Genomic DNA, 22,706 nt, shown 5'->3' with positions numbered 1-22,706 from the left:
ATATTTACATCCAACTGATGGATGAATGTACAACTGATTACTACACTGACATGACACAAACACATTGGCTCTAATGACAAAATGCAAGCGGTACTTTTTTTTTTTTTTTTTAACCCATTAGATGTTAGAAACAGATCAAGGACAACTTGGATGCGAAAGGTAAAAACTAAATCTATACTTGATAAAACTAGAACCACAAGCAGAGTCTGAGAATCTAATTCCTGTAGACGACTGACTGAGCAAAATACACAAAAGCAAACTGATTTCAAGAAGCAAAGGAACGCCACAAGAAATACACAACAGGGCCAAGTCTGTGTTACACGCATCTTAAGTCCACAGAAGCCAAAAAAAAAAAAAAAAAAAACAAGTCCCATCCTCCATTATGCCACCCCACAGAGAAGGAAGGTGGCTTATAAACTAATCACCTGGCCTTGTTTTTATATTGTATATATAAAAATAAAAGTTGAGCCCTGGGATGTCAAAGGGCTTCAATGCTGGTCATCTGGATTTGACAACTGCAGTACATTCATGCTTGTGCTGCAGCCACTTATTTTTCTTTTTTTTTTTACAAACACGGAGGCACTGATTCAAGGTCAACAACTGCCATCGGCTGTCCACTCAGCGGTGATGGCCTCGTTCAGTTTGCTCAATAAGTGCATTTTAATTCACTCAAAAAGGGTCCCTATGGATTAGGAGGAGTTGTTTATGGCTACAACTCCTGATGTAAAATGTTCTACACATGGAGATTTGGTCTCAAATTTGTATATTTTCTTCTCTGTGGCTGGATGACAACCATGAGCCTCGCATGATTCACAACTGCAACTGTGTGTATTTGCAGAGACTCAATTGTCCCGTCTTCCCAAGCCACCTTCCTTTTCTTCCTCTACAAGTGTGTGTGTGTGTTGATTAACAAGCTCACTGCAGTCCTTGGTTCCCTTAACCTAAAGCAGGGGCGTGTCGACTCTTCAATGAATGTACAAGCTGTTTTCCAATTTAAGCCTATATGAAGAGTTCACGTGTGGACTAATCAACGCTGCTTCCAAAAGATTAAAGAACGCAATAGCCTAGACTGAAACAGATGATAATATTCAATGCTGGTCAGGTTTGATTAAATGTTTTTGGTTTTTTGAAGCTTTTTCAATTTTGTGCTCAGTGATTAAAAACCTACTTCAGAGAAGAAAATGGTCTCATAAAGAGTGCGGCATGGGTGGGATTTGTGCGCCGTGCCTTGGAAAAAGTCTGAAATCCCCTAAGCCAGTCCACCACTGATGTGTGGTGCAAAACCACTCCATGAGAAGACACTGTAAAAGAACCAGTGGTTCTCTAGGCAAATGGTAAGTTTGTCAGTTCCAGGCTCCAGATCGTCAGTGTCACGCACAGAAAGTGTTTCCTTTCCTCTCCCAAAAGAGGGGGAGAGAACGTGTGTCGACTGCCATGTTTCCTTCAGAGGCCGCTGAGGATTTTGGGACCCTCCTCCCATTGTCGAACAAATTTAGATCAGTCCAGGACTTCTTGCGAGTTTGACATTTTTAGGATGAAGATTTTTTGCGTTGCCTGTTGGATCACTTTCTGCGATCGTGCCTCGTGCAAGTCTGGAGAACCAATTCTTCAAATTCTGCCGGAAAGCTTGGAGCGTCACCTGCCGTCTTTCCCAGCGTCTGTGAGGTGAAGGATGTTTGTTGGACATTTGGGTTGGCGTTTGAGCCTCGAGACTGTTGCCGCGTCCCCTCGCTTCCCCTCGGCAGCTCGACAACACGTGACCATCTTGTCGACTTCCCTCCTCACTCGTCGCACCACCGTCGGTGCCCGCCTCCTGCCCGTCCACCGGCCTTTCGCCTCCTCCCCGCCCGTCTCTCCGTGCCCTCGTCTTCTACCCTCTTATTTCTCTCGCTGGTCATTGGTTTGCTATTCCGTCGCTTTCACTCGGTAGTGCTTCGGTTGTAGCAGAGGAAAACAGGTATCCATTTAATGATTTTATTATTTCCCAGATTAAAAAGCTAGTGAACTAAGCTCAGCTCAAGCCTAGCTCACTTCTTCAAGCAACCTGGAAAGATGAGAACACATACAATGTTTAAACAAAAGTGCGCACACAAGTGAAACTCAGTAAGTAGAATAAACCGCAAAACGCCCTCTCTGAAAGCCAATTCCTACATAATTTCTATTTTAAAACACCTGTAGCCTTTTTTTTTTTGTCTGTTGTTCCTCAAACATTCTAATTTCTTGATCTTGTAAATTTGGGTTTTTTAACTGTTAGCTATAATCATCAAAATAACTAAAATGATGAATTATTTCACTGTGTAGTGAATCTATAGGAGTTTCACTTTTTCAAATTGAACGCCAGTAACCTGCTTATTTGCGGTTCACTATTCGCAAATTCACTCATTTACGAACCTATCCTTTCCTCTGTTCTTCACAAAAAACCCTCACCTATTGCTGCCAATTGGTCTCAATGAAGGAGGTTGAAGTGATACATTTCAACTAAGAGACAAGCTTTGTATATTGAGGAGGAGTTGCGTTTAGCCTGGGTTGTTGGAAGTTAAGGGAGTCTTCACTGCATGTTCATGCCCAGCACATTTTTTAGGAAAACTTAGCAATGTAAAATAAGTTTGAAATCAACTTTTCAGTGTTTTGGGATCATAGTATGCGATATAATTAAACATAAATTTTGACAATTCAGAACATTTTCTTGGGGGGGGGGGGAGATAATCATATTTTTCTGCTGTTAGGATTTAGTTTTCCAAGATTTTCTAATTTATTGAGATCCACCTGTAGTTGCTTTCATTAACAGTGGTTTATCAATAGCCGACAACCTATTGCAGCATTCTGTGTGTGTCAGATGGAATTGAAGCTATGTTGCAGCACTTACACTCTAGTACTGTGACAGGCCGGTCACCCCACCATGCTGGTATGCACGTTCACCCTGGTAAGTCGAGTCCTGAGACAAAGCCACATCGATTTGGGACTTGAACTCGTCACCCAGGTAACTGTCCTGTCGAACAACAAGACAGAAGAGAGTTACAATAACTCTTTGGTTGGTCTCTGGTTCTTGACTCCCAACCTAGTGTGCCACCAGAGACCATCAGTTGTGCTGCAGGAAATTATCCGATTTAAATCAATTGGTCTGAAAATAGCTGTTTGTTTACTGCAACTGTTTTTTTTGTTTGTTTGATTTTTGGTTCATCCATCTATGGGGTTGGGCATCATTTGAATTTGAGCAATTCCAGTCCTGATTCCGGTTCCTCATTTCAATTCCGGTTCCAAACGATTCTCGATTCAGATTCTTTTAGGGGGCTAGGTCAAAAAACTTTGCATGGTGTGCGCACCTTGGCCACCTGGGGCAGTATAAAATGAGTCAACTCCTCTCTCGCCTTCTCAATACGGTAGTTATATTAGTAGTTTTTCGCAGAGGATAAAGAATATATGCCTGAGTATTGTTATATTATCTGTCTACAAGTGTTGCTGCACCATTTGTATTCAAATAGCCATGGGGTAACAACACTGCTACATAAATGCTAATTGTTAGCCCTTGTGCAGATGGAGTTTCCCAACTGTATGTTCAAGTAGCGGAAAGCAATGTGGTCGTTGTTTGAAATACACACGGTGTAATTCTATTTTTTTTTTGTTTTGTTTAGTTTTACAGTGAGCTTCAGCTGAGAGTGGCAATAAACAGCTTGAGGTTGCTCTTTTGAAGACTTCCTCACAGTTCCGAGGACTGGGATTCAATCCCCGGCCCCGCCTGTGTGGAGTTTGCATGTTCTCCCCGTGCCTGCTTGGGTTTTCTGCGGGCACACCGGTTTCCTCCCACATCCCAAAAACATGCATTAATTGGAGACTCTAAATTGCCCGTAAGTGTGAATGTGAGTGCGAATGGTTGTTTGTTTGTATGTGCCCTGCGATTGGCTGGCAACCAGTTCAGGGTGAGACGGGCCTCCTGCCCGATGATAGCTGGGATAGGCTCCAGCATGCCCGCGACCCAAGTGAGGAGAAGCGGCTCAGAAAATGGATGGATGGATCTGCCAAAGTGATGTTTGTTATGAATTGAGTCACCTGCAACCATACAGTGCTCATATCTCAAGTTTTCTCTCACAAGTCAAAGCAAATAAATAAATACATACACACTTGTATATACACACAAACACATCACTGACAGTGATGCATTACCTGGGACAGTTCTGGCTGGGAGAGACCAGGCTGGCTCATCTGGGAAGGCTGACTCATTGAGATGTAGCCTTGAGTCAGTGGCCCCTGTGAGAAGGACTGGGACGCCCCATCCTGGCTGGCTTGGCTGTTTAGCCCGTGACCGGCACCTTGGGTTGCTGAGCCACGGGGCCTCTGGCGCCCACCACGTCCTGGCTTATTCCCCTTCATAGCTCCACGGCCTGAACAGATCACAGAAGGGTTTTAATGTAGAATTGCCTGTGGTAAACTGGGTAATCAGTTAGCTCAGCTTCACGTTGTCCTTTTTTTACCTTGTGATGTGAATGAGAGGGCTCCCTCTTTGCAGTACCTTACCTGCAGCGGGGCCGTTAGTCTGGCCTAAGTAGCTGGGCGGAGGCATGGGGGGCATCACCAGGTTGAAGGGTATTGGGAGATTCATCGCAGCCATGTGACCAGGGCCCGCCCCAATCATCCCGATTTGGTCGTGAGTTTGGAAATACATGTTTGACGGGCGACCAACTGTAAGACACAAAAAATAAAAAGATTTAAGAATTGAACTCAAGTCATGGTAAAAATACCCTTGATGAAACTTTAAAAAAAAAAAAAAAAAAAAAAAGTTAAATAAGCACCAGTATTGCTGCGGTCGTAGGCTGAACCAGGAATGAGAGCTTCACGGGCATCATACATCGCAGTGCTCATGAAACGTCCACCCTAAAACAACAAAGAAAAAAAATAATTAGTTGTTTAGTAGCAGCAGCCAAGTGAGCAAATGTTTCTAAAAGTGTTTCTAGAGTGTAGAGTTGCACCGCCGTCATCTTGACAGTAACTCACAGGATTGATGGTGTTGACTAGCTTGCGTGGCTTGCTGAACTGCATGAGGCTCTCCCTCAGGTTGTTGAGGGGTCCCTCCACGAGGACCTTCTGCTCCTTGTAGTTGTTCAGCAGGTTGTTCCACAAAGGCTGCTTAGAAAGGGCCTTGGGGTTCCCCACAATGATCACTCCATATCTTCAAAATGAGAGATAAAGTATTTTCAATGTAAATTACAGTGTCAATAAATACAACAAAAAGTAGGCGTGTTGTGTTTCATCATTTAAAAATGGTCAGTATTTCCTTACTTGGCTCTGGTCAAAGCCACATTAAGTCGACGTGGATCATTCAAGAAGCCGATACCCTGGTGCTCGTTGGCACGAACACACGACAGGATGATGAAGTCTTTCTCTCTGCCCTGGAAGGCATCCACACTTGCAATTTCCACTTGCTGTTATGGGATAGGATAACACAGTAGTGTTACTTCTATGCGTATGATTGTGTCGTGGAACAGTGTATTTAAAGAAATAAAAAAAGCGGGATGTGCTTCAGGGCTGTGTGATGTACCTGATAGAGCTTAGTGTGAAGAGAGCCACTGAACTGCATATATTGGACCAGGTAGGAACGCTGACCCTCATATGGGGTGATGATCCCAATCTGGTCAGGCTTGGCACCTGCCTTTAACAGCCTAGTGGTGATTTTCTCTACATTTGCAGCCTCGGTCCTTAAAGAAAAATATATTTATATAAACCAAATCCAACTAGTGGCAAGAGGTGGTTCACAGTTGAAAATTTTGACTGTGAGAAGTCAGAAGTATGCTGATTGAATTGCCTGGAATAAGCTGCCACGGATGTTACCTATTCAGGTAGGAGGTTCCAGAGCTAGCAATTTCCTCCTGGCCTTGAGTCACATAAAAGAACATGGGTTTGTCTGGCTGTGGCCACTGGAAGTCAAAGCCTTTCTTGATGCGGTCAGCTGGAAAGAGTAGAAAAAGCTCATACTTTCATCTCTCATGGTGGAAGATCTTATTCTCCTCGATTCTGTTCCCACAACACAATAAATTTGACAGGAACAAACCTGCCGTGACGCCATTTTGCAAGGAGCCCTCATAGAAGATGTTAGATGGGAAGGCACTGAGAGCTGGATGCATTCGGTACTGGACCTGAAGGCGAATTGGCCGGATACCCAGAACCACCAAGCGCTCAAACAGCGACTGAGACAAGCCTGCCTTGGCTGCCTTCTTACACATCACCACAGGACCAAGCTGGCAGTGGTCACCCACCAGGATGAGCTATAGCGTGGCAAAAAATGGTAAATGTAATGATAGCTAACAGAGTTCACAAAACGCTGAATAACAAACTCCATATTCGCTATAGGGTTTTACTTTGCTTTCTTTGCTGAGGGTGAACATTTTGAACAAAAACATCCACTTCTAGTTAGGTTTAGGTCCTAATGTACTATTTTAGTTATTGTAAGGCTAAGTTGGAAGATCTGATTTAAATTGTGACAAGCCCTTACAAATGAACACATGCAGGGGGTCCTCAGTTTAGAATTGATTTGCATTCCTATAGCAGCGACGAACCCAAAATTTGTATGCTCCATAGACCATCAATAACCTAGATTAACACAGTAGTCAAGTCATAACTACAGTAAAGATTTGTGGGAAAAGCACTTCTAAGTCATAAATATAATACCATATAGATATAACGAGACTGTTGATGGTGCGAAGCCCCTTCACTCTGACAGCTCTCCTTGCATGCCAGCGTGTGTGCGATTTATTAATCTGTGTGTTGTGCAAAACAAATATATAGTGGGGCAAAAAGGTATTTAGTCAGCCACCAATTGTGCAAGTTCTCCCACTTAAAAAGATGAGAGGCCTGTAATTTTCATCATAGGTATACCTCACCGATGAGAGACAAAATGAGAGAAAGAAAAAAAAGATCCAGAAAATCACATCTGATTTTTAAATAATTTATTAGCAAATTATGGTGGAAAATAAGTATTTGGTCACCTACAAACAAGCAAGATTTCTGGCTCTCACAGACCTGTAACTTCTTCTTTAAGAGGTTCCTCTGTCCTTCACTCATTACCTGTATTAATGGCACCTGTTTGAACTCATCAGTATAAAAGACACCTGTCCACAACCTCAAACAGTCACACTCCAAACTCCACTATGACCAAGACCAAAGAGCTGTCAAAGAACACCAGAACCTGCACCAGGCTGGGAAGACTGAATCTGCAATAGGTAAGCAGCTTGGTGTGAAGACATCAACTGTGGGGGCAATTTTTACAAAATCGAAGACATACAAGACCATTGATAATCTCACTTGATCTGGGGGTCCACGCAAGATCTCACAAAAATGATCACAAAACGGTGAGCAAGAATCCCAGAACCACAAGGGGGGACCTAGTGAATGACCTGCAGAGAGCTGGGACTAAAGTAACAAAGGCTACCATCAGTAACACACTACGCAGCCAGAGACTCAAATCCTGCAGTGCAAGACATGATCCAGAAGAGGATTGGGAGAATGTCATATGGTCAGATGAAACCAAAATAGAACTTTTTAGTAAAAACTCAACTTGTTGTGTCTGGAAGAGAAAGAATGCTGATTTGCATCCAAAGAACACCATACCTACTGTGAAGCATGGGGGTGGAAATATCATGCTTTGGGGCTGTTTTTCTGCAGAGGGACCAGGACGACTGATCCGTGGAAAGGAAAGAATGAATGGGGCCGTGTATCGTGAGATTTTGAGTGAAAACCTCCTTATATCAGCAAGTGCATTGAAGATGAAATGTGGCATGGTCTTTTAGCATGAGAATGATCCCAAACACACTGCACAGGCAATGAAGGAGTGGATTCGTAAGAAGCATTTCAAGGTCCTGGAGTGCCCTAGCCAGTCTCTAGATCTCAACCCCATAGAAAATCTTTGGAAGGAGTTGAAAGTCTGTATTGCCCAGCGACAGCCCCAAAACATCACTGCTCTCGAGGAGATCTGCATGGAGGAATGGGCCAAAATACCAGCAACAGTGTGTGAAAACCTTGGGAAGACTTACAGAAACATTTGACCTCTGTCATTGCCAACAAAGGGTATAGAACAAAGTATTGAGATAAACTTTTGTTCGTGACCGAATACTTATTTTCCACCATAATTTGCTAATAAATTCTTTAAAAATCAACCAGTGGTTTTCTGGATTATTTCCCCCTCATTTTGTCTCTCAAAGGTGAGGTATACCCATGATGAAAATTACAGGCCTCTTCTCATCTTTTTAAGTGGGAGAACTTGCACAATTGGTGGCAGACCAATTACTTTTTTGCCCCACTGTACAGCAGTGTGAGTTCACTTTCCCCGTGTGGGATTATGAGTATGATACAAAAAGTGCTCATTGTGCATCGTTCATAACTTTGAAACGTCGCATATCAGGACCGTCATAAACCGAGGACCCCCCTACACCTATGACCTGACCTTAAGGCAGATATCTTTTATATTTTCAACAACTTGTTTGAAGAATCCTACCTGCTTTGCTCCAAGAACAACAGGCACCATACACTCAGGCTCGGTGGCCTGGGTGCTTTCGTCAATCAGGATGGAGCGAAACTGCATCTTGGCCAGGCGAGGGTCTCCTGCGCCAACACAGGTGCAGCAGATCACATCCGCGTTCTGAATAGAAAAGGACGAGGAGAATTACAAACCTCAAGCATCCTCAAACCCAACTTTTAACTTCTGGGGTGAGCAACTCTAAATTAAAAGGCTATGAAAAGAACACACTTGGAGACCAGTCACTTTGGTTGGACTCACCATAAGCAGTTCCCTCTCAGCGGTGCGTTTCAGGGCTCTGTAGCGCTTCTCATCAGCAGAAGACAGCTCACCGGTCTCATCCTTTAGCTGCTGAAGTTTCTGAAGTTCTGGCATGCTAAAATTAAAACAATAGGATGACAAAGGAAAATCCACGTGAGCTGCCAATTCAAATACACAGAGTGCCGCTCCTATCAATCTTCCTTACCAACATAAGCTCACTGGATAACAAATTAGATCTTCAAATGGAATTAATATCAAAACACACAACTGCCCTCCATCGTTCGACAGGGCCACCTCATCTCAATCTCATTGTATTTGTGTATAGTGACAATAAAAAGGCATTCAATTATATGACTGATTTGGTCTGGAAATTGTTAAAGACCCCTAACAAAAAACCCATCCCTACAAAATATGAAAATGTAGCTGTGTCTGCAAGGTTTCACGTTCTTATTCTGTAAGGCAGTGGTTCCCAACCTTTTTTGTCTTGTGTACCTCCTGAACAATTTTGTCATACCATGAGTACCCCACGCCTCACGTGTTGATGATTCTCCAACAGTGGAACTTAACGCAACTGATTATTGAACGAACATTATTTTATAGCCTTAATTTGAAAATGTAATTTGCAGACATTGTCTTCAAAACAATAAAAACAAAACATGTTGCCTTGAATATAAATACAAAATATGAAATCCTAAAATATAATACACCTGCCTTTGTTATTTACTGTATAACTCACAACATTAACCAAGTGCTATATGAACCCTCTACTTTATTTAAGGACATTTGAAACAATTACTTTGTTGCATGAGGAAACAAACTGAACTGGCCCAGAAGGCAACACCTTACTTAGATGTATAGATACTTTACTGAGCATTTACGAGCTTCATAAAGTTTTTAAAACCTTTCCACAGGAGCCAAACACTGTTTGTTACGAGTGAAATGTAAAAAAAGAGGACAAATTAAGGTTTACACACGCACCCAAACACTCGCAATTATGATACATGACAATACATGACGTCACCACAGAAAAAAAGTTTTATATTCCCGGTGACAGGTTTTGCAGTGGAAATACAGTATTTCAATAGTAAGGCAGTGAGTAATTTGTGACGGGATAGTCATAGTGTAATGTTTGCTACCTCGCTACGCTAGCTCCCCCATAGCTGAACTCAGCAGCAGTCCAAATGACTTTGACAGCTGTTTTCTTTTTAAATGTTATCCAAAATGAATAAGTCCTTCAGTGAAAACAATCGCTTTTAAACAAGCCACTTTTGGGAAGGCAAGATGGGCATTCAGCCAGTGGTCGTGGTAGCTGCAGTCCATTTTTAGATGTCACCATTTACCCACTTGTTGCTCTGCTAAACTCCTTATCAGGTGCCTCGGCCCGCTAGTAGGAAAACGGGTGAGTGCTCAAAGAAACAACTAACCTTTCTTTCCCTGTATTAAAAATTTGGTCTTGTGAAATAATTTTCTAAAAATATTCCCAAAAAATACTAAATGTACCTGTAATCTGATTACTTGTCTCTTTTCAGTAACTGTACCAGATTAGTAACTTTTTTTTTTTCAATCCTGAATACGTAATGGTACATGTATTCCGTGACTCCTGTCCAAGCCTGTTGAGCCATGTGCTCGTGTACCCCTGGTAGAAAACACTGCTGTAAGGTAAATGCAAATAACAAAGGACAGATCTACAGGATTATAATTCATTTTTCAGTGCAAGAGCCAAAACTCTTACAATATATCCTGAGCAACCAAGGTAAACTGATGGTTAACTCATATTCAAAATGGGCTCACGTGAGACCCAAATCATCCAGTAAAGATGAATTAATCTCTTGGGGCACTAGGACTCCAATTTCCATAGACTGACCTGTCCATATTGCTGATCTGGTTATGCAACGCCAGAAAAGACACTGGTGACTCAATAGCCTCACGGCTTTTAGCACACAGCCTGACCACCTTAAGCCCAGTCTTGTCAATCTTCTCGGTTAACTGGTCCACTGCAATGTTACTGGGAGCGCACACCAGGACTGGTCTACAAAGTCAGAGAGAGAGAGCGCAAAATTAACAGACACAGTAGATACTAAGATGAATTACGGAGTTCAGAACTATTCTAAGAAGAAACAATTCAAAGGTTGTTACCCGTTGCCCTGACGTGAAAGGTGATAGACAATAGTGGCAGAGGTAACAGTCTTGCCAGTACCAGGAGGACCCTGGATAAGACTGAGAGGCCTCTGTAGCACCGTCTTCACAGCATACACCTACGCACACAAACACAGGAGTAGTAGTACATATTACAAATAAGAACACCAAAAGGGCTTGAACAGTCATCAGATACTGAACTCATGAAAACCCAAAAATCTTATCTTCCTAAATTGCTGGTCCCAACAAATGAATAACAATAACCTTCTGGAGACTATGTTCAACGAAGGGGCTTGCTAAGTTTGACCTGTGAGTGATTGAGATCAGGTAGGCCCTGGGCAGTGAAGCGCTTGGGGAGCTGACACTTGATGGTAACATCTTCCACCTCGTGACCCAGCAGCTTGTGGTAAATATAGCCTGACACAGAGGTTTCATCCACAGCAAAGGTCTTCAGAGCACTCTGCATCCTACAATGGGGCATGCATAAATGGTTAGCATCACTGCCTGACATGGATTTCACCCGTCTGTTATGAATGGACATATGACAAGCCACATCTGGTGTGGGATTACACATCACAAAGGAACACAAATGTTTTGTCAACCAAATCAAGGTAGTCATAAATGTTTGTCAAATGTTTTCAATCTTGCAATTTTCTGAATATCCCATTGCCATTGTTCAACGTTGGAGTTCCAATTTTCAGTCTAAGCACAAATCATGGGAAGGCCCCCAAGTTCTGTGGCTGCAACGGTATTTTGCAGAAAAACAATGTCAGTTGAACTACCTCTTATTTCCCTTTGATTTGATATTTGACAATCTTGATGACCTCTTTTTAAACTATATTTGTATGTACTGTAAGGTCCAGCACCGTTCACATATTACAACTTACATTCACATTACACCAAGTAATACCAAAGGTAGATGTTACTAAAGAGCTGCAGAAACAGTCCTATCCTTAGTCATATCTAAAAACTGGGGCTAGCCTACCTGTCAAAGGAAGTAGCCTTCCACACAAAGTCCACCTGGAAGTTATGAGGAATTTCCACAGGGGCTCCAACACTACTCCTCAGCTCAATAGCAATTTCATCCCCATAGTCTATAAAAGGAAGCTGTTAAGGAACTCTGGATCTTTGGAAAGTGTTTGAAAGAGTCAAGTTTGTCCTTTATAGTCGCTACACAAAGAAAAAAAAAACTTGGCTGTAAAATTACATTAGTGCCACTAGGAGGCAATAATTCCTCAGCCCGTACAAAGCTCTAAAAAGGCCAGAGGTTATGGTACAACACACCCCACAGACCAGAAAAAAAAGGAGAGATTTGTTGGCGAAGTGCCAGCCTTTAAATATGACACCCTTTCCATAATATCCTACCAATAGAGGTTTTGTAAATGTAAGGAAATCTCCTGCCAATGTGAACCCAGCATTTTAACATTTTATTGGACAAGTATTATTTCTCCTCAGGGGGATAAAGGCTGTTCTGAAGTAAAAGGATGAACTGAAACCAGAACTGCTAACTGTGAAAAGGATACTGTCTGGAACTTTGATGACATGGCCGATCCCTTTCCACAGCGGAGCCAGGTCTCCTTTGTAGCGCAGGCAGATCTCATCACCTTGCATCAAGCGCATATCTGATATTGACAAAGGAGAACAAAGGATATTGTTTTAGAGTGATTCACAAATAAACTAAATAAACAAAATTTGGTAATGATTCCAATGACAATTTGTAATAAACAAAACCTGACTAGAAGCCAGTAAAGAACAAAACCAAGCATGCATGCATGCTACTAAATAATGACGGTTGGAGGAAGTTGTGCGCAGTCAGGGGGAGGAGATAAGATGAAGATCTTTCTGCATGACTGGGAAGAAGTGAATCTCAGGAATTACCACCTGAATCGGTCTTCGGCAGAGTGAAATATGCAATCCGCTTCTTATTCAGTCCCAAGTCCCACCTTACTGTTATATTATCTTGGGTCTGCAAACAGAAAATATGAAAAACAGAAATATAATTATTTAATCAAAAGTATACAAAAGTAAATACACTACTGTAGAGTAGTCAATATCCATATCCCTCGCTTCCCACACACGCACACTATTATCTTCACGGCCCCCCGGAAAATCAGAAACCACAGACTCATGAACAACATGTAGGACTGCTACAGTATGGATCACAGAGCAGTCCCTCCTGAGACGATAATCTCTGCGGAACGAGGCATTTGCTGTGCCCAAGAGCTGCACGGATGTTCATGACTATGCCCGGGTCAGATGAACTGAATAATGTTATGCAAGATTCATTCACCACATCATGGCAGATGATTGACGAGAGCCAGTCAGCTACCGTTAACTAGCAGCTAAACTAACTAGCTGGCTTAGTAGAAGCAAATGTTGCCAGCCAGCGTGGATTTACGCATTTTACGGCTCCAAGATCGGCTTAAAACAGACCATGGCCACGATGCAGCGAGGTATCCTGGTTAAAGTAAGCCATTTTAAACTAAAAAGAAGCATTTTCTCACGCTACCCAAAATGTGTAAGATGTCCTTTATCGTGTTTTGACAAAATCTGCAAGCAGTCTATAGTTTTCAAATAATCAACCTGGATTTTTCATTTGTTGGACAATGACATGTTTATTACAGAATAACACAAAGAGTATTGATGAGATTGTGATTCGCTATTCATTCGTTACTGTCAATGCGAATAGCGATTGGGGATTTACACAGCGTGACTGAGCTCTAATATACACACAATGTTTCTGTGCTGTGAATACACAATCAATACTGTAGAAAGGCTTAAAATGAGAGTCACTGCACAAATACCTGAGACTCCTTGAGCTTCTTGTCGTAGTCAGCCTCCAGTTTGACCAAAGGACCAAAAATGTTTTGGTACTGGTAGGCATCCTCATAGCGCAGCAACACATGTTGGGGCTCTTCATCAACACCAGGCTTCTCCAAGTCCTCCAAGGTGGCAGTGGGGTTGTCCTGAAGGAAATAAAATTGCAGCATCTGTAGGCATCATCCACATTAAAACTGTTATATCACTGGTTGACACCAGTCTTTGCCAAGCAACCAACCACTTCCAGCTTCTAAAGGGTCTTGCATCATTCAACAATGGTACACTAGTGAATAGCCTTCCAGCATGTCCAGTGCCTACCTTCCAGAGTTCCTCCAGCTTGTTGATTTGCTGGGCAGTAATCTGCCGGGCACGCAGCTGCTCCTGCTCCGACGGGATCTTCACCAGCCATGAGAGAAAACAGCGGTCTTGGATCAGCGGCTGCCACTGGGAGCTATCCCAGTTGATGTCTTTCAGGCTACTCTGGCTGGCACAAGGCTGTCTGTGAGGAGATTTAATGTTCAGACAGACAGGACCACATGAAACTTGAGGTTTCGCTGCTCGTGACCAGCAGACCAGAGTTGGCCAACATATTAGAGCGTCAGGAGAGGTAGTAAACAACACATTTGTTTTTTACTGCATATATCTTCCACACGAAGTAGTTTCACAAGTCAATTTCAATTACCCAGTTCATGGCTTAAAAAAAAATAAAAATAAATACTATTTGCATTTAACAGTCAAATGTTGCCTACAGCATTTCTTCTACAATAAAACTACAATTGAAGACTGTGAAATGATGAAAAATTGCTGGCTACTGTTCCACTTGATTAACTACTCAGACATGAATTGCACACAATCAGTTATCTCAGCATCAAGACACAATAGAGACTAATCTGATGTGGCGATAAGACAAAATTTATAGGACATTGTGTTTCAGTACAAGTTTGCCACGGTCACTTACCTACAGAGCAGCACCACTACAGAATCAGCCTTGGCAGGGATGAAACCCAGGAGGAAGACGTTGCGACACCCACAGTTGTAACACTCCAGCACAGTCTCTCCCAAAGGTCCATCTTTGTGAAGTGTCACCTCTTTGCATTTGGCTCGCACCAAATGATTTACTATGTGGCTAAAAGTGAGGAGTTGAGAATGGTTACAAACTACACTGAACAAAAATATAAACAGCACTTTTGTTTTTGCTCCCATTTTTCGTGAGCTGGACTCAAAGATCTAAAACTTTTTCTACATACACAAAAGGCAATTTCCCTCAAATATTGTTCACAAATCTGTCTAAATCTGTGTTAGTGAGCATTTCTCCTGTCGAGATAATCCATCCCACCTCACAGGTGTGGCATATCAAGATGCTGATTAGATAATTATTACACAGGTGTGCCTTAGGCTGGCCACTATAAAAGGCCACTCTAAAATGTGCCGTTTTGCTTTATTGGGGGGGGCGGTCAGTCAGTATCTGGTGTGACCACCACTTGCCTCACGCAGTGCAACACATCTCCTTTGCATAGAGTTGATCAGGTTGTTGATTGTGGCCTGTGGAATGTTGGTCCACTCCTCTTCGATGGCTGTGCAAAGTTGTTGGATATTGGCAGGAACTGGAACACACTGTCGTATACGCCGATCAAGAGCATCCCAAACATGCTCAATGGGTGACATGTCCGGGGAGTATGCTGGCCATGCAAGAAGTGGGATGTTTTCAGCTTCCAGGAATTGTGTACAGATCCTTGCAACATGGTGCCGTGCATTATCGCGCTGCAACATTAGGTGATGGTCATGGATGAATGGGACAACAACGGACCTCATGATCTCGTCACGGTATGTGTGCATGCCATCTGCCCTGAACAGTGAAAACTGGGATTCATCCGTGAAGAGAACCACTCTCCAACGTGTCAAACGCCATTGAATGTGAGCATTCACCCCCTCAAGTCGGTTACGACGACGAACTGCAGTCAGGTCGAGACCCCGATGAGGACGACGAGCATGCAGATGAGCTTCCCTGAGATGGTTTCTGACAGTTTGTGCAGAAATTTGTTGGTTATGCAAACCGATTCTTGCAGCAGCTGTCCGGGTGGCTGGTCTCAGACGATCTTGGAGGTGAACATGCTGGATGTGGAGGTTCTGGGCTGGTATGGTTACACGTGGTCTGCGGTTGTGAGGTCGGTTGGATGTACTACCAAACTGTCTGAAATGCCTTTGGAGACGGAGACATTCAATTCACGGGCAACAGCTCTCGTGGAACTTCCTGCAGTCAGCATGCCAATTGCACGTTCCCTTAGAACTTGCGACATCTGTGGCATTGTGCTGTGTGATAAAACTGCACATTTCAGAGTGGCCTTTTATTGTGGCCAGCCTAAGGCACACCTGTGCAATAATCATGCTGTCTAATCAGCATCTTGATAGGCCACACCTGTGAGGTGGGATGGATTATCTCGACAAAGGAGAAATGCTCACTAACACAAATGTAGACGGATTTGTGGACAATATTTGAGGGAAATGGCCTTTTGTGTACGTACAACCCCAATGAAGTTGAGACGATGTGTTAAACAAATAAAAACAGAATACAATGATTTGCAAATCATGTTAAACCTATATTTAATTGAATACACTACAAAGACAAGATATTTAATGTTCAAACTGATCAACTTTATTGTTTTTAGTAAATAATCATTAACTTGGAATTTTATGGCTGCAACACATTCCAAAAAAGCTGGGACAGGTGGCAAAAAAGATTGAGAAAGTTGAGGAATGCTCATCAAACACCTGTTTGGAACATCCCACAGGTGCACAGACTAATTGGGAACAGGTGGGTGCCATGATTGGGTATAAAAGGATCTTCCCCGAATTGCTCAGTCATTCACAAGCAAAGATGGGGCAAAATAGTCCAACAGTTTAAGGACAATGTTCCTCAACGTACAATTGCAAGGAATTTATGGATTTCATCATCTACGGTCCATAATATCATCAAAAGGTTCAGAGAAAATGGAGAAATCACTGCATGTAAGCGGCAAGGCCGATAACCAACATTCAATGCCCGTGAGGCGGCACTGCATCAATAACCGACATCAATGTGTGAAGATATCACCACATGGGCTCAGGAACACTTCAGAAAACCAATGTCAATAAATACAGTTTGGCGCTACATCCGTAAGTGCAACTTGAAACTCTACTATGCAAAGCAAAAGCCATTTATCAACAACACCCAGAAACGCCGCCGGCTTCTCTGTGCCCGAGCTCATCTAAGATGGACTGATACAAAGTGGAAAAGTGTTCTGTGGTCCAACGAGTCCACATTTCAAATTGTTTTTGGAAATTGTGTACGTCGGGTCCTCCGGGCCAAAGAGGAAAAGAACCATCTGCATTGTTATGGACGCAAAGTTCAAAAGCCAGCATCTGTGATGGTATGGGGCTGTGTTAGTGCCAATGACATGGGTAACACATCTTACACATCTGTGAAGGCACCATTAAGGCCGAAAGGTACATACAGGTTTTGGAGAAACATGTGCTGGCATCTAGGCAACGTCTTTTTCATGGACGTCCCTGCTTATTTCAGCAAGACAATGCCAAACCACATTCTGCACGTGTTATAACAGCGTGGCTTCGTAGTAAAAGAGTGTGTGTACTAGACTGGCCTACCTGCACTCTAGACCTGTCTCCCATTGAAAATGTGTGCCGCATTATGAAGCGTAAAATACGACAACGGAGACCTCAGACTATTGAACAGCTGAAGCTGTACGTCAAGCGAGAATGGGAAAGAATTCCACCTACAAAGCTTCAACAATTAGTGTCCTCAGATCCCAAACGTTTATTGAATGTTGTTAAAAGAAAAGGTGATGTCACACAGTGGTAAACATGACCCTTTCCCAGCTTTTTTGGAATGTGTCACAGCCATAAAATTTAAAGTTAATGATTATTTGCTAAAAACAATAAAGTTTATCAGTTTGAACATTAAATACCTTGTCTTTGTAGTGTATTCTATTAAATATAGGTTGAACTTCATTCACAAATCGTTGTATTTTGTTTTTAGTTATGTTTAACACAACATCCCAACTTCATTGGAATTGGGGTTGTAGAAGAAGTTTTAGATCTTGGAGTCCAGCACACGAAAAATGGGAGCAAAACAAATAAGTGTTGCTTTATATTTTATGTTCAGTCTATGTACTTCATATGTTCTGTCATACAGTGGAACCCCGGACTTCAAACATTTTTATGGTCACACGCACAAACTGTAAAACAACCAGCATTTTCAGCAAAGAATCTCAAAAGTAGATTTGAATTAAGGGGTTAATTACTTGTGTTTGCATTTTGGTAGCTTTCTGTGATGGCACCACAGGAAAGTTAAGGTTAAGACAAAGAGGAAAAGAACGATGATAACAAAACTGAAAAATATTATGCACCACCACCACTACGGTACATTAATTGACAAGAGAAATTTGGCAGCTGAGTAATGAAATTCTGCCTCCACCAGTCATAATGCAATTGAATCTCTGTTTGTGTGTGTGGTGGTATGATTAATTAGCCAGTGGCAGTTTCTCTCAAGGTAAGCAGAGCTGTATCAGGTTTTGTTGGGAGCAAAAGGTTAGCAACATTAGAGGTCATCGTTGTCACTGCTATGCAACAATGCAGTACATGTTCGTTCTGAACGTTCAGGACAGTGGGGCTAAAGCGACTGTCAATGTAAATATAAAAGAATGGAATGATGCATTGCAATGTCAGCTCTGAATACCACCCTCTGCACATGTTGACCACCGCGTCACATCCTTTATGCGTTGTCAGTTTTATAAATTGTAATATACAGCGTTCAACCTATTTTTTATTTATATCACTGTTAAAAATATTAAATGCAATGCAAAGTGAACACCTTCAGTAAACCCTCTCAACTGACTTAAAAAAAAGGGCCTATGTCACACATCGTTAAAGGGTGAGCAATTTTATCATAAAGCGTTGAACTTTCTATTACACATGTACCACAGTGAAGAATGTTCATAACTTGGTTGCCTCTAAGTGCGTTGTTAATAAAGGTTTTATGGTGAGGACAGTCTGACTAGTAAACAGGTTATTTCAGTAATTCCAATGGGAAAAGGTTTTCTTACATTTCAACAAATTCAGAGGTTGACCAGCCTCCTTGAGCAGATTGTTTGACATTTAAGATTCCTCTAAGATGCAGAAAGGATGCCTACAGACCTGCCAGATGTATTTCCACGTCCATTGCAGAACCACTTCTTGCTGGTGTTGCAGTAAACCACACAGGCTGGATCGTGAATACCACAATAGCTGAAAAAGGAAAGCATTGGACAACATTTGGATTTTAGTGCATGTAGTCAAACCATAGTACAGGTGCATCTCAATAAATTAGAATTAGAAAACTCAAATTACATAGATTCACTACACAGCGTAAACTATTTTATGATTTAATTATTTTGATTATACTATCTTACAGCTAATGAAAACCCACATTTAACATCTCCTAGAAATTTTAATGTTACATAAGAAACAGTCAAAAAGATTTTAATATGGAAATGATGTTAGAAATCCCCTTCGGAAAATTATTTTCTTGTGTCGAATGAATCTTGTATAATGTATGAGTTTGAATTGCAATGCTGAAATACAATGACCTCTACTACAATATTCTAATTTATTGAGATGCACCATAGCATCAACCATAGCAAAAACAAATTACATTCACATTACAATTAATGTGTCACTACACAAGAGATGTTTGACTAGCTAATGGTGTGTGGCCAAACAGTACTATATATTTGGAAGAAAAAAACATTTCAGTCATGAGATTATTTTGTTATGAATACAGTACTTGCACATAGGAAGTAAAAACATTTCAGGAAGCTAGCCACAAGTCATCACAGTGTACTTTAGTTTTTTGCAAAAGGCACCAATTGGCTGTTTGCAGTGTATATGAACCCTGCTATTATACTTCGATGAGTTCATCAATTTGATGTTCGCACACTACTTTTTTTTCTAGAAACAGAATCCAAGTAAAAAAGATTTTAACATGAAGCACTGTACAAGCGCTGCTTCAGGTTACTGGTCACTACTTTATGGCAAGGAAAAAAATATCAACTGGACTAACTAAATATCAACTGTTAAACTATATGCGAACTGAAAGCAATGAGACTACAACATAGTGCTGTAACACAAAATACTGTTGAGCTCGTTTTCTAGCCAAGATAGTTTACTCTTAGTTCCAGCTTTTCCACAAACATATCCATTTGAGGCTTTCAGGTTGCAGAAACTAGACACACCTATAACTCCATTAGAAAATCACGTTTTGATGTCATGCTGTAAACCACTAATGTCAGGGAAAGGCTTCTTTTGTGCATCGTCAACCAGAAGACAACTTAAAAAAAAAAAAAAAAAGCCATAGAAAAGCATTTACATCTGGAAGTGGCACCAACATAAACTATGGGGATTTGCTACATTTGTTAAGATTATTGAGAACAATAACTCAAAAATACAACATTAATGGCAAAAACACTTACCAATGGATATTTGTCTGCAAAGCTACATACAGTACTCAACTTTTTTTTCTATAAACAGAATCCAAGAAAATTACACATTTTAACGTTTGTGTATGCTTCTGCATGTTCTTTAAATCCAGTGTTGTAGCAACTAGAACAAGTGTGGGTATTTCTCGATGTCGGCAACGTGTTGCTGTCAAGTGTACCTGCAAGCGTGCACGGGCAGGTCCTTCGTGTAGTAGGCGTCTTCTTCATCCTCCTCGAAATTGAGTTCTGCCAATAACTGACTGGCTTTAGCCACAGAATCTTCCACTCCGCCGTTATGGAGCCCCTCATCGGGACCGTTCACCTGCAGCACAATATACTATACCGCTAACGTGTTATGCTAACGACTCAAAGCTAATCTTAGCGGCGAGAAATCCCATTGCGGAAAAGACGCTCAAATAAAAGTTTCGTTAACGTCCCCATGTTGTCTAAGCACGTTCCCCCCCTATCTTACTCAACCATATGTGGATTGAGTACTATGAAAGATGTACAATGAATGAAGACACACATCAATACTTTAGAGGTTAGTCGGAAGGGTGGCTTAGCACAAGCTAACAGTCGCAGCTAACGTTAGCAAGTGTCAAGCTAAGTAACGAGACGTCCAATAATGGCCACTTAGCATGCTAGCTAGCTTTGGCTAACGTCAGTAAACCGGGCGTTGTTATTTCTTCCTGGCATACCGAGAGGCAAACCTGGCTTTCCAGCTGGCTCTGGGTCTGGCCCTGGGTCTGAGTCTGGCTCGGGAGGGTGAAGTCGGTGAAGTCGTATTCGGAGCCCTGGGTGTCCGCTCCGAGTAACTCCGTTTCCTCCGTGTCCAAAAAGGTGAGGGTCTGGGAGCTTGGCCCGTATGCCTCCACACTCATCTCGACTCAACTTTCGTTTCACTCAAATGTTTTCGGGCGGTCGTGGAAATAGTTTAGTCGGCACCGTATGTGCTCGTAGCTACGTGGACGTGAACCCGACACGAAAAGTCTTACGTTAAACCCGGAGGTAAAATGGTCCCGAACAGAACCTCGATAGGCTTCCGAAGGTCCAATAGTGACGGATTTCTGTGCGGCGCTCGACGTATGACGTCCCTTACGTTTACAGTGAGCAGCAGAGAGAGGCGATCACATGAAGAGCTCTCACTCACGGCTCGTTTCCGGGTGTCGAAGGACAAACGTCGTGGTGCGCTGTTTTTCTAAATTAATCAGTGTAAATTTAATTATCCCATGATGGATTATAATCATTGTAGTAGACAGGTAACCCGCATTGCCCATGAATGAATGTAGTTAGATGTCGTTGTATGTTTGGTGGTGGTCGGCGGGGCCGTAGGCACAGAATGGCAGCCACGCTTCCGTCAGACTACTCCAGGGCAGCTGTGGCTACACAAGTAGTTTAACACCACCATGTGTGACTGTGGAGTGAATGAATAATGTGTGCAATTGTAAAGTGTCTTTGAGTGTCTAGTAAAGCACTATATAAGTCTTATGCATTATTATAGTTATCGTATGATTTATATTATTAGTCTACTTGCACCAGGATTATATAAATCTAAATGTTTAACTGGTAAATGTCATTTAATCCATCCATCCATTTTCTACACTGCTTATCCTCACCAGGGTCACAGGTAGGCTGGAGCCTATCCCAGCTAACTGCAGGCAGGAGGCAGGGTACACCCAGAACTGGTTGCCAGCCAATAGCAGGGCACATACAGTGGGTACGGAAAGTATTCAGACCCCCTTAAATTTTTCACTCTTTGTTATATCGCAGCTATTTGCTCAAATTGTTTAAGTAATTTTTTTTCCTCATTAATGTACACACAGCACCCCATACTGTGAGGACAAAAAGGAATTGTTGAAATCTTTGCAGATTTCTTAAAAAAGAAATTATGAAATATCACACAGCCATAAGTATTCAGACCCTTTGCTCAGTATTTAGTAGAAGCACCCTTTTGAGCTGAATATTTTCCGTACCCACTGTATAGACAAACCACAATTCGCACTCACATTCATACCTACAGACAATTTAGTCTTCACTTAACATAACTAACCAGTCGTCCACCCTACCGCCTGTCATTCAATGTACAGTATATTTTGATGATGATACAATATCTTGGACTTACACTCTTAATAAGTTGTTGTATTTAATTGTCAAATATAGTATGACTGTAATGCCATCAAGCAATTTTCCTAACAATTAAGAATAATTATATTTATTAGGGCGGCACGGTGGTCAACTGCTTAGCACATCCGCCTCACAGTTCTAAGAAGTCTGGTTCAAATACGGCCTCGCCTGTGTGGAGTTTGCATGTTCTCCCCGTGCCTGCATGGGTTTTCTCCGGTTACGCCGGTTTCCTCCCACAACACGAAAACATGCATGGCAGGTTAATTGGTGACTTTAGATTGCCCGTAGGTGTGAATGTGAGTGCGAATGGTTGGTTGTTTATATGTGTCCTGCGATTGGCTGGCGAACAGTTC

At 42.1% G+C, this 22,706-nt stretch overlaps 1 protein-coding gene across 3 annotated transcripts; it reads right to left on the bottom strand.

The window, feature by feature from the left end:
* Positions 1-56: 56 nt before the first annotated feature.
* On the bottom strand, positions 57-21,402 carry LOC133480315 (regulator of nonsense transcripts 1). 3 transcript variants are annotated; one of them, XM_061778130.1, is made up of 24 exons: positions 20,940-21,391; positions 20,409-20,551; positions 18,911-19,000; positions 14,679-14,846; positions 14,039-14,219; positions 13,705-13,866; positions 12,779-12,866; positions 12,424-12,522; positions 11,886-11,994; positions 11,208-11,367; positions 10,901-11,019; positions 10,629-10,793; positions 8,765-8,879; positions 8,483-8,626; positions 6,044-6,257; positions 5,824-5,941; positions 5,534-5,690; positions 5,275-5,417; positions 4,990-5,164; positions 4,788-4,869; positions 4,513-4,677; positions 4,162-4,379; positions 2,867-2,989; positions 57-2,044 (listed from the first exon to the last, which is right to left on the bottom strand). In XM_061778130.1, the coding sequence occupies exons 1-23, from the start codon at positions 21,108-21,110 to the stop codon at positions 2,870-2,872; spliced, it is 3,306 nt and encodes a 1,101-aa protein (XP_061634114.1). In that variant the 5' UTR covers positions 21,111-21,391; the 3' UTR covers positions 57-2,044; positions 2,867-2,869. The 3 variants fall into 3 exon arrangements, with proteins under 3 accessions (XP_061634114.1, XP_061634115.1, XP_061634116.1); XM_061778131.1 differs by having other exon boundaries at positions 12,782-12,866; XM_061778132.1 differs by lacking the exons at positions 57-2,044; positions 2,867-2,989 and having other exon boundaries at positions 4,217-4,379; positions 4,470-4,677; positions 20,940-21,402.
* Positions 21,403-22,706: the final 1,304 nt, after the last annotated feature.

Source organism: Phyllopteryx taeniolatus, chromosome 7 (genome assembly GCF_024500385.1).
Source record: "Phyllopteryx taeniolatus isolate TA_2022b chromosome 7, UOR_Ptae_1.2, whole genome shotgun sequence".
Lineage (NCBI taxonomy): Eukaryota > Metazoa > Chordata > Actinopteri > Syngnathiformes > Syngnathidae > Phyllopteryx > Phyllopteryx taeniolatus.
The sequence above is the reverse complement of the archived record's forward strand: the minus strand, read 5'-3'. Positions and strand labels throughout refer to the sequence as shown.

Coding starts and splice junctions, on each gene's coding strand:
- LOC133480315 (XM_061778130.1), bottom strand. CDS start 21,110: ATGAGTGTGGAGGCATACGGGCCAAGCTCCCAGACCCTCACCTTTTTG. Junction 5,691..5,823: donor GGAACCTCCTACCTGAATAG/GTAACATCCGTG, acceptor TTTTTCTTTAAG/GACCGAGGCTGCAAATGTAG. Junction 4,870..4,989: donor TAGTCAACACCATCAATCCT/GTGAGTTACTGT, acceptor TTGTTGTTTTAG/GGTGGACGTTTCATGAGCAC.